This window comes from Peromyscus maniculatus, chromosome 3 (assembly GCF_049852395.1).
Source record: "Peromyscus maniculatus bairdii isolate BWxNUB_F1_BW_parent chromosome 3, HU_Pman_BW_mat_3.1, whole genome shotgun sequence".
In the NCBI taxonomy this organism is placed as follows: Eukaryota; Metazoa; Chordata; class Mammalia; order Rodentia; family Cricetidae; genus Peromyscus; species Peromyscus maniculatus.
This window is the reverse complement of record NC_134854.1, coordinates 141,651,566-141,663,562: the sequence shown is the minus strand read 5'-3', so window position 1 is coordinate 141,663,562 and position 11,997 is coordinate 141,651,566. Positions and strand designations below refer to the sequence as shown.

At 52.7% G+C, this 11,997-nt stretch overlaps 1 protein-coding gene across 3 annotated transcripts in view; it reads right to left on the bottom strand.

The window, feature by feature from the left end:
* Positions 1–11,997, bottom strand: part of Cacna2d4 (calcium voltage-gated channel auxiliary subunit alpha2delta 4) — a 110,742-nt gene that overhangs the window by 39,682 nt on the left and 59,063 nt on the right. For all 3 annotated transcript variants that reach the window (XM_076567771.1, XM_076567772.1, XM_076567773.1), the window contains 3 exons: positions 7,936–8,031; positions 5,727–5,854; positions 1,611–1,691 (listed from right to left, as the gene is read on the bottom strand). In XM_076567771.1, the coding sequence (XP_076423886.1) occupies positions 1,611–1,691; positions 5,727–5,854; positions 7,936–8,031 (305 nt within the window). The remainder of the gene's footprint in view (positions 1–1,610; positions 1,692–5,726; positions 5,855–7,935; positions 8,032–11,997) is intronic.

Here is an 11,997-nt window from a genome sequence, read left to right as displayed (position 1 = left end):
CTCTAACGCCTCATGCTTTTTCTGTCACAGCCAGGCACCCTGAGCGTCACAGGGACTGTCTGAAGGAGTTCAACCAGAGGCACTGGGACATGGTTTCTATGGCAACCCCTCCTGGCTCTAACTCAGCTCTGAGTTAAAAATTAAATCAGATAATTGGGGAGTGTGGGGAAGCACAGCCAGCAGCCTGGCCTCACATCCCTTCTCTCCTTTCCCAGGTCGTCAAGGTAGCAGGGCCAAGAAGGCCACCTCCAGGCAGAGCAAGGTAGCCCCGGGGCTGCTGAGGCTAAAGCTAGGGAGGATTTTAGGGAGATAAGGGCCTCACATCTGGGATCAGCATGCCATGGCTCTGGAAGAATTGCACTGTGAAGGGCTGCTGGGATGTAATACATCCCGTCTACAGGGTTGGAGTCTCCTTACAGACTGCCAGGGATGCTGGAGTGGACATGTCACCGAGCCACCTTCTACCCCAGCCCAGAAGGGAATACACAGGAACCCTGACTCTGGGTAGCACAGGCTCCCTGAGGAAACTCAGGCCTGCCCCTCCTGTTCCTCCCTCTAGATGCTCACAGCCTTGGGAAGAGGCCAGGGTTCTGCCTTCCACTGACCTCCTATCTGGCCAGGCCCCTGGGGTATGAGACAAGTGCCTGGTACCCCAGTTTCACCAGGCTGAGTGACCATGGGTTGCACAGCTTCTTGAGGAATGTGGAGGGCATGATCACAGAGGCTCAAAGAGGAAGACAGATGCTGAGTCCTGTTGTAGCCATCAAGAAACTGCAAAGTCGCCGGGCGGTGGTGGCGCACGCCTTTAATCCCAGCACTCGGGAGGCAGAGGCAGGCGGATCTCTGTGAGTTCGAGGCCAGCCTGGGCTACCAAGTGAGTCCCAGGAAAGGCGCAAAGCTACACAGAGAAACCCTGTCTCGAAAAACCAAAAAAAAAAAAAAAGAAAAGAAAGAAACTGCAAAGTCAGGCCAAGCTGGGGGGCGGGGGGGGGGGGGGGGGACGGGACGGGACGACACTGGGTGCTTTCCTTCTAGAAGCAAGCGGAGGCAAACTCAGGACAGGAGTGACTCTGGGTCCCAAAGAGAGGTGGCCTGGGCCCAGGTTCTAGCTTTACTACCAGCTGTGGGACTTTGGGCAAATGACTGCTCCATGCCTCAGTTTCTTCGTCTGTGATATGGCCTCCCCTGGTTACCCCGAATTCTAGGTAGAAAGTGCAGAGTCATGAGCCCCGGTCTAGGCTCAAGGTAATGTCTTAGGAAAGCAGGGTCCCAGGGATAGGATGGAAGCCTGGCTTGTCCCTGCCCTGTGTGACCTTGAGCAGGTCTCTTAACCTCGCTGAGCTTCATTTTACTCGGTGAATCTTTCTGGTTTTTATAAACAAAATGACATAAGCATCCACTTCCGTTCCCCGGCTTCTCTCCTGGGAAAATTTAGAATCCCTATATCCAGGGCAACTTATTCTTTCTTCCTGTGTGTGTGTGGTGCTGGGGATGGAAATGGGCCTCAGGCCAGCTAGACAGGTGCTCTAGCCGAGCCAGCTCCGCCCTGCCAGCCCTCACCTTGACATTGCCTGGTAGCTCCCACCACAGTGGTTCAGGGTAGCGCCTACCTGCTGCAATGGCCGTCTTCCCATCCACTGTCACAGCGATTGCTGTACTGGCCCTCACCACCACTGGCTTGCCTGGGCTGTCTGGGAAAATGAGAATTATCATTATTCTCTGTGCCTGCAGGGCGCGCTTGTGGGGGTCGGGGGCAGGGGCGGGCTTAGAGTGTGAGTCTACCTCTTTCTTGGAATAGGAGGCAAATAGGAATTCCAGCATAAGTGCTCCCTAAACTAGGCAGGGTGGGGGAAGGGTCCTGGTGCTGCCATGGGCTGTTGCTGTCCACCACCTGTCTTTCAACTGTGTCCTGACAGTCGTCCCTTGCTGTCCCCCCATCTGAACAAATCCGAACTCGCCAGATCAGTCCTTAGCCTCTGCCAGCCTGAGCCAGTTGATACTAGCATCATGGTGACACCGTGACTTTGCTCCATTTCCAGGCAGCAGACCCGGCTGCCTGCTGCCCCTGCTTAGTTAGCTCCTTGGTAGCTGCGGCAGGACCCGGCCACAGCCGGTCTTCCCACACCTTGTCTTATCCTGGTTTGTTTTCCTGTGGCTGCGATAAACACCACAACCAAAAGCAGCCTGGGGAGGAGAGGGTTTAATTCAGCTTGCACTTCCAGGTCACACACCGTCACCGAGGGACCGGTGACGTCAGGGCAGGCAGTCAAGGCAGGAGCAGGAAGCGGAAATGAATGGAGTGATGCTGACTGCTGGCTTGCTCTCTAGAGCACTCCCTGGTCTGTGCTCAGCCTGCTTTCCTGCACAGCTCAGACCCACCTGCCTGGGGATGGCACTGTCCACAGCAGCCTGGGCCCTTCTACAGTTGACAAGATTGTGCCCCTGATCGAGGCCAATCTGACCGAGGCTATTCTTCAGTTAGGGTTCCCTGTCTTCCCAGGAGACTGTATGCTGTCAAGTTGACAATAAAATCTACCTGTACGGGGGCCAAACCTGCACCTCGTGTTGAGGGGCAGGCTGTAAGCAGCCCAGGCCTGGGTGGTGAGTGACCCTGCCTTGCCTTTATGAGTCGCAGAGAGGTGACAGTGATGGCCCTGCTCAGGAGCCAGATGCAGTGGATGAGCCACCCCGGCAGCTAGTGACGCATCTGTGAGGGATCCTAGCTGGCGCCACCCAACTCAACACCACAATGACTTTTCCATTTCACTGCTGCCCTTCTACAACTTTCTGCCAGCTTCCAGGAGGCCTGTGTTGCCTCCCACTTCTTTTAGAAGAACCAGGCCGTCCTGGGAGCAAGATTAAGAGGGTGGTGTCAGCTCTGCATGAGAGCAGCTTTCTGGCTGGCTGCTGTATGATTCTGACTTCTGTCCATCCACATCCTTGGGCTAGTTTTCCGAAGGCCTCTTGCCTATAGGTCAGACTCCATTACAAGGCCCAAGATCATGTCCTGTCCTGTTCTGTCCAATGTCCCCTTGGTGAACACTGCCTGCGATAGATAACCAGTTCTCAGAGCCTCATGGAGATTGCCGAGCAGTGGAGCCTCTGTAACGGGGCCAGGCATGCTTGCACACTGGCTGTGTTCTTATAGTTCCCCGATACCTTGCTATGTTCAACACATCTCAAGAACCTAACCACACTGGACTCGTGACGCTTGGGCTGTCCTGGATTCCAATAATTTACCAAGGCAAAGCCAAAGGAACCAGAGTAGCAGTGGAGACCAGACCTCTCACTTTGTTTCTGGAAATATCTATAAGTCATAAACATGGGGACCCTTGGAGTCCTTGGCTCCGTAGTTTTAACTCTGTAGCCTGTCTTCCAGCTAGCACAGGCTTGTGGGAAACACTCAGTTAATCTCTGGAGACCTTGGGGATTTCAATGTTTGTGTCAACGGTCACATGACCCAGAACCCGTGTGTGTGTGTGTGTGTGTGTGTGTGTGTGTGTGTGTGTGTGTGCGCACACACACACACACACAAGGCCAGGAAGAGGAGAGAGGAATGCGGCAGTCCCAGCCCCAGGCCCTCAGCGGCGCTGGCGGGTGCCAGTGTGCCAGCAGGTGGTACAGGCTCAAGCTATAGGGACAACTTCAGGGGGCAGCACTCAATCCTCCAGACCCCAGGCCAGCCAGGAGGCTGCCCCTCGCTGCCTCTGCCTCCTCGGCACCCCCATGCCTATTGAAATGAAATTATTTTCTTTCTCTTGGGGAGGATGGGAGGCCCAGAAGTGTCCACGTGGCTTTAAGCGTGCGCTTGGGCTGAGCGAGTGTGCAAGGGTGTAGGAAGGGAGAGAGCTCCTGCCTCCCTCCTCGGCAGTCCCCTTTTGGGCTGCCAGCTTCTCTCTCTTCTCCTGGCAGCTCAGTTCCCCCACCCACCTGCCCTCCTACCTCGTGGACACATAAAGCTTCCACTAGCAGCCAGCAGGCAGTCCTGGTGACAGTACAGGCGGCGGGGGGTGGGGTGGGGGTGGGGTGGGGTGGGGCTGTCACCCTGGCTGGGCGGGGCCCAGGGTCTCACCCGGGAACATCTATGGAGTCCCGTGGGTGTCTTTCCTGAGGGGAACCCTTCACATGGTGGGAGGAGCTGCCTCTCTGCTGCAGGTGCACAGCATGGGAAGACCTTCAGCTTGGCCTCAAGTACCTCCTTTGTGGGTCCTGGGCATGAGAACGCGAAAATACCTCCTTCACACTCTGCTTCCTGCCCTGTATCTAGGGTGTCAAGAGAACCTGGACTTCAGTGGGGCAGACTCGGCCCTAGCTTGCCTCCAGCTTGCTGTAGAAACGGCTCCTGTGCTGAGCTACGTGCGTGAGGGTTAGAGAACGTCTCTGAGCCCTCGCTTCTCCCCAGGAGAGAGCATCAACAGCACCTCTGCCACGGGGTTTTAGCAGGGACATGTCTGTAAGGCACGTTAGACACGGCTGTGTGGGTGGAGAGAATGGCATGGGGTGCCGTGACATCTCAGTGGATAGTAAGGAAGCTCGACGTGGAGAGCAGACGTCCCCCTTGCTGCCTTCAGCCTAGAGGGAGAACCCTGGAAAGTCTGGCTTCCTGAAGCTCACAGCCCCGGCGCAGCTCTCCATGGTGTGTGTGTGTGTGTGTGTGTGTCCGTCCCTCTGTCCCTATGTGTGCATACCTGCACACACACAGTGGTGTTTTTCTGCAGGCCACCACTTCCTGAACACCCTCGTCAATTCATGCACATACATACACACAGATGTGTACACACACACACACACACACACACACACACACACACACACACAGAGAGAGAGAGAGAGAGAGAGAGAGAGAGAGAGAGAGAGAGAGAGAGAGAGAGAGATGCCATCCCTGAGATGCCTGCTGTTGCCCTCTTGACCTCTTGCCCACCCCATCACCCATTCCACAACTGGGTACTGTCTAAGTCCCAGTCCCTCTGGATTGGACTTAGCCCCCTTGTGAAATCCTGGTGGATACTTGCTGCTTCTTAGACTCCTGGGCCCTGGATAAGATCCTCAGCCTCTCTGGGCCACCATTTCCTCATAGGTAGCTAAGAGGGCAAGGCTGCACCGGGCCTTAGCCCTCCTGGGTTCTCAGTTGTCTGATTTCCTCACACTCAGTGAAGGTCCTGGTGTTCTTTCCTGCTGTCCTCCAAAGTGACCAGGGCTGGGAGTGGGAGTCCTCAGCTTGGTACCACCTCTCCTCCCTGTCCACTGGCCTGGCTCTGCTGTGGGGGTCTGCTGGCTGGCCCTGGCTGTCTCCCTTAGGTCCCAGGAATTGCTTTCTGGGTAACCTGAGGGGAGTGGAGATGGGAAGAGCCACATGGTTAAGACCTAAGGCGGAGCCTGGGACTTTCATCTGGGCAGCTACGGAAGCTTTGAAGCCGCTCTGGTTTTTAGAAACAGAAGCCTCTTGGTGATCAAGATCAACCCTGCTGACCTCACATGGGGAATGTGGGCCAAGAGTCAGCGTGTTTGGCTTCTGGGTCAGATCTCTTTCCTTTGCTCCACGCTGGAGCTTGAGTGCTGGGTGGGGATGAGAACACACAGTCCTACATTCTGTGTGCAACACCAGGCGTGTCCCAAGCTGCAGTGTCAGGAGGAAAGGCAGGAAAGGAGCCCTGGGGTCTTCTTCTCTTCCCTATCACCCCGGCCCCATCTCCCACTCTGAGGAAGAGCACAGAGGTGTAGGTTACCTGGACCCTCTTCCCAGCGGAGATTGAAGACAAAACTGCCTGGGGACTGCTCAGAGGCCTGACGATACCACAGCGGGAAGTGGTCCATGGTAAAAATACTGGCTTCATCTTCAGGTGTCAGGAACTTCCTGCGAGAATAGGATTGGTGCCTCATCAAATCTGAGAAGACATTTGTCCCTTTTCCTTGTGCCATATGCGATCATCTTGGCTGGGCCAAGACCAAGACTCCCGTCTGCACTGGCCGAGTTGTAGGTAGGAAAGACTTCCACCCACAGCATTCTGAGGACTAGGGAAGATGTCCACGGTCCTCAGTTATGTTGCCTACATGACAGGACCCGTTTCAAGATCTCCCAACAAAAAAGAATGAAAACAACCATCAGCTCCCAAGTAGGCATTGCTCCAGGCGATCCCTGCCTCTTCCAGAAGCAAAACACACTGGAACATCTGGTGAAAGGGGAGGCCAGCAGAGCGGGAATATACAGATGTGTTACCAATAAAGTACACTTCCCTTGGGTATAGATAATTTCTTTTTATCTGGCTCATTGGCAGATCTGAGCGAGGAAACCATAGTGTCTATTCTATCACTTCGGTAAAGAGGCGCAGATTGCCCTAAATGGTTACTTCGGAAGGCTTTTGGTGTGCAACATTAGTCTCCGTTTCGAGCAGCTTTTCCTTGCTAATTATGGGTTTGCTTTCCCTGAGCGCACACAATCCTACAGAGGGAGGCTGGTCCAGAAGCTGACTAGGAAGTGGGCGAAACTGGGCGGGGCGCAAGATTAAGAGGCACCTGTGGGGAATTCACAGGGAGAGGACTGATGTGTGAGTGAGTGGCTTGCCGGCTCTGGAAGCAGATTTGCTCTTCCACAGTCCCCAGGTCGCCTGCTGCACCGTGGTCCAGGGAAAGGGAGTCCTCTGGCATACACAGTGCACCTGCGGCCCCTCGGGCAGCTGCTTCCCAGCTCCCCAGAGTCTTTGACCACTCAAGGAAGGCCTGTTGGCATTGCCCTGTCTTCCCATCCTTAGAAGCCCTTTTAGGACGCTGCCATTTTCCTGTCCCCAGCTCTCTGGGGATTAGGGAAGGGAAAGAAGAAAGGAGAGGGGAAGCCTGCAAATTGCTTTTCCTAGAAAGCCTCCAACCCTGTTTAGCGTGTGCGGACTCTTCACTGAGTCCTGAGAGAGGCACGGAGATGCTCCGTGGCTGAATGCGCTGGGACGCAGTGAGTGGGGCAGTGAGCGAGTGGGAGGAAAGACGGGGATTTAAAGTCTCCCATCAGCTCAGCGGTCACTGTCCCCCAGTGTCTGAAGCTTCTGAACTTTAGGACAGCAAGTGGGACTACCCTGCCCTCTTCTAGGCTCCTGCCCTCTTCTAGGCTCCTGCCCTCTATGCAGAATCATCCAGAGGAGAGCAGCTGCACTGAGGGGTGGGGCGGAGGACTGGGCAGTATGCGGAGTCCCTAGCAGGGCTCTCCCACAACCTGCACGTTGCTTAGTAGGGTCTGTGGGTCTGGATGACTGCTTCAGGGGCTGTCCTGAGCAACGAGGACACCCAACAGCACCCCTGGCTCCCATCCATGGTCATCTCTCCACTTTTCCCAGGGCGACAACCCAAACCATCTCTGGACATGGGCAAACACAAAACACCCAGTGACCGAGGACTGCTCACCTGGGGCCTCTGCCTTGCATGCCCCACAGTGGTGGGGAGCAAATCCCAATCCTCGGGAGCCATTAGCTGCAGTGGGCCTGCAACTTGGGGACAGGGCAATGGTAAATTTGTTCCGGAGCAGGCAAGACCCTCACTCTGATCTGTGTGCAGTGAGGACTCCAAGGATAGCCCCTTCCCAGGGTGGGGAAAGAACCCACGGAAGAGGAGGGATGACTAGAACACCTAACTGTTGCCCAGGCTAGACCCAGGGAAGGACACAATCCCTGCCTCCCTTTGCTATACCTGTAAGTGGAATGTCTGACCTGCACTTCCAGACTCATATAGGCCTCTCCTGGGCCACCATAGGTCTCCACGGCACGCTAAGACGAGTGGGCCACTGCTCCTTTTACTGTTCTGGTCTTTGAAACCCAGTCTTCTGCCCTCCATGGAGTCACAGGACACAGCATACTGAGACCATCTTTGTTCTACATCCCTCAAGGGGACCCAAGACTTGTGTCTGTTTCCTCCCTCCCAGAGGCCCCACACCCCAGGGTGCCCAGGACTCACCTATCAGAGATTTTCTCAGAACCCACGAACAAACTTCGTCTTAGGAGACCAGCCCGGGTCCCCAGAAAGGCCACCTCCACACCAGGTTCCGATGCTCTGTGAGGCAAAGCAATGACAATGTGTAAACTGCCCCTTCCAGGACCTGGGTCTGCGGGCTCTGTGAGGGCATGAGGCAGGACAAAACTCACTGCCAGGGACCGGAGGCTAGGGATGGTCTACACTGGCAGTACCCAGGGACAGCACCAGGCCTGGGTAACAGTTGGTTAGATGTCCAGGGAGTCCCTGGAGAGGAAGGTCTAGAGAGAATGGGGCCTCTCTGCAGGTGAGTGTCTGGGTGACTCAGGGTTTAAATGTGACAGGTACCAGCACCCTACATTAGCTGTACTGGGTCAGACCCTGGGGTCGCCATCTCTAAAAAGCACCAATCCAATTTGCTCTTGGAGTCTACTGACCTCTCCCATGACCTAGCTTTGTAAACATCAACCCAGGCTTCCTAAGGCACCACAGCAACTGAATATTCTCAAGCAAATCCTAGGTGTTTAATCAGTAAATACTTAACTTATAACGTAAGGAACTAAAGCAAACACCTCAGTGCCACTGCCATATACCCTTCCAAAAGATCCACGACGCCCGGTGTCACCAGACAGCCCAGTGCCCCGTGAGTTTAAGCTGGCGAATCAGAATCTTACTGTGGTCTATTCAGGCAGTGGCTTAGTAGGGCTTCTCTCTCTTCCTGGTTTGGAGCTACAGTTCAGGAACCATATCGTTTCCCTGTCTGAAGTGTATTTCTTTTAGAGCACTCTGCAAACGGCACAGCCATTGTCGCCGTGACTTTAGACCATTTATTGTCACCCCTGAAGGGAACTCCATGCCCGTGGCAGTCATTAGCCTTTTAAACCTCGGTCTCCTCTCCCGGCTTCTCTTCTTGTGGACCGCCTCCTGCATACACCAGACCACCCGTCCAGGTGAGGTCAATTGCTAAAGTATTGTTTAGCACACTTTTTTTTTGTCCCTCGTATTTCTTGTAAATTACCTTTTAGACCTCTAGGGCTGATTGCATCCAGTTATGAGCGTTTACATCCTATGGTTTGGGTGAATGTCCCTCAAAGTCCCAGTTATGAAAGGCTTGGTTCCCTGGGTGGTCCTACCAGGAGGCCGCCTTTGAGAAGTGAGGCCCAGCGAGAGAGGCCGTCCTTAAGGGGGACCCTGGGACCCTGGTGCCTTCCACCCCCACAAGCATTGCACTACGCCATGATGTATTTCCCTCAGCATAGGCCCTTCAGCTATGGGTCAGCCTGACACACGACAGACTTGGAAGCCAAACGAACATTCTCCTAAGATATTTGCCTCTGGTATTGTTTTATCACAATGCTATGAAGCGAATACACAGGCAATTTGGTCCTGACAGGCAAATGCACACTGTTGTCTGGGGGATACTCACAGGCACACCCCTCCAATTTTGTCTTTAGTTTGCTTTTACTGGAACTACTTCCTTACAGAAAAACTATATCCTAGGGAACAATTGGTACAGAAGAGACAAGATAAGTAATTGATGCTCTTGCTTGTTTAAATCAGTGTTTGTCTTACACCTTCAAAGGTGGCTGATGAATGGTTTTGTCTTCCAGTCTCTTCACAGATGCAGGCTCTGGAGTGTAGCCCATTGCAGGCATGGCTGCCCTCTGCTCTCACCCCATCCTTGGCTCATGAGCTCTCTCCAGGGACCTCTGAGTCCCATTAGTCTTGCTAGCTTCTCCCTTTGGTGTGACAGGAGGCTCCCGGTTCACCTGGCTCATTTCCTGCCCATGTCCTATAGTCAGGGATGTCCCCAGACTCACTTTAATGAGGACCTGCATTGCCAATCCCTGTGACAGCTGGGTGCCCCAGAGGCTGTGTCCCCCAGCAGGGCAGGCTAGGGGCAGCCTCTTTATCGCTTTAAGAGAAAATAGATCTGGAACTCAGGTGAATGTGTACAATTCAGAGTCATCTTAAAAAAAAGGTTTTATTTTTATTTATGTGTATACCCACAGAGGCCAGAAGAGGGCATTTGATCTCCTGTAGCTAGCTGGAATTATATGCAATTGTGAGCTGCCAGGTATGGGTGCTGGGAACTGAACTCAGGTCCTCTGCAAGAGTAGGAAATGCTCTTAACCACTGAGCCATCTCTCCAGCCCCTCATGTTCACCTTTTATATATAAACACTTTTGAGTTTTGGAACTTGTGTCTCTTTTTTCCTTTTGTTGGAAATGTTGGCTCCTAATGATGCTAATGTAGTGGGACCTAACCCACATCCAGCCACACCAGCATCCTTTCCAGCAGCATGGTAACCAAGCACAGGCCACAAGTTTATCAGTTTCTGCTCTCAGCATACATACTTTTGCTAAGTGTCCTGTGGATGCTGCCAAATTCAGTTGCACTGGATGCAAGAGGTGCCATCTTGAGTGGTTTTATATACATTTCTTTTATTCAGATCTGGGTCGACACACATTTAAGGGCTGAGCCTTTCTTTTGGCTTTTGTCCCTGTACGGTTCTATGCTTCTGTTTGTCTGTTCCTGAAGTTCTTTGTCGTCCACACTGTAGCTGCAGAGATGGTACCTCCACCTGCTCATGGCTGCAGCTTCCCAGCTCATCCCTTCTTTGCACCCTGCTCATACAGACATTTCCAAGTTGTTAAGTTAATCAGCCATTCTTGCATTGCTTCTGAGCTTCGAGTCAGCATTAGGAAGGCTTGCTGACGCCTAGACTTTAACACAGCTGGATCACAGTATCTGTTAGTACTGACGTGACTTCTTTCCTGTGAATATGAATCACTTCATCCAGGAGTGTGGACCCATCCAGCGCTGCTAGTCCCGCTGGCCGCCACACCAGCTGTTAAGCCCATCTTCCCTCATTAACGTGACACAGTGCCTTGGGATGCACAAGTGCACATGTGAACCCCCTGGGCCTGGTTGCTCTTTTGGGTACCAGCACCGCAATTCAGGATGGGCAGAGGTTTGATAGTGTTTTTACATCTAGGTAGGACCATCCCCTGGATTGAGACATTGGGCTGTTCTTGATTGTTCTTCAAATGAACTTTACAAGCAGTCACCTGGATACAGAGAGACAGTCTCAAAGGCATTCCCTTTGAGTCTACACCAGGGAGGAGCTTCATGGTGTCTGTCTTTCTACTCAGAGACACCATGAGTCTTTCCATGTGCTCAGGCCTACTTCTTTGTCTTAGAGAATTGTTTCCTAGTCCCCTACATTCCAAGATTAAACCTAGGGCTTCATGTCTGCTACCACTGAGCTGTATCCTGTGTTGCTTTTTGAGACAGCATCTTACCCTGTCTCCCAGGCAGGCCTGGAACCTTTAGTCCTCCTGCCTCAGTTCTCTGAGTAGCTGGAATCACAGGCCGGTGCCCGAGGCCCAATGTTTCATTTAGCAGTTCTCACACTGTATGCTCAATGTGTTCTGACAGTTCTAGAACAATATTTTTATTTCTTACCATCCTAAAGAAGTCTTTTCATATTGCATCTCTTTTTTGGGGGGGTTATTTATATGCATAAGTATTATTAATTTTTAAAATAAGATTTTATTTATTTTTAATAACATACATGAATATGTATCTGTGTGGGTATATGCATGTGAGTGCAGGTGTCCATGGAAGCCAGAAGATGGCGTCAGATCCCCAGGAGCAGGCGTTATAGGCAACTGTGAGCTTCTGAGCATGGGGGCTGGGAACCAAACTCAACGCCTCTGTAAGAGCAATTTGTACTTTTAACCACTAATCCATCTCTCCAGCCCCGGGGAATTATTAATTTCTTAACATTGATAGTATAACCTTCCACTTTACTAAATTCTCTTATTGGCTATAGTGATTTTCCTATTCTTTTGAAGTTTCCTGGTATATAATATTTATTGATTTTACCATGCTGGGTATGGAGCCTGGGGCCTCATGCTAGGCAGGTGCTCTACCATGGAGTCATCTGCACCCCCCCCCCCACTCATGTCACCTTTAAACAGAGACAATTTTCTTTCTCCAGTTCTCACTGGCTAGAAGTCTTGTCGAGCTGCTTTAGAGCTT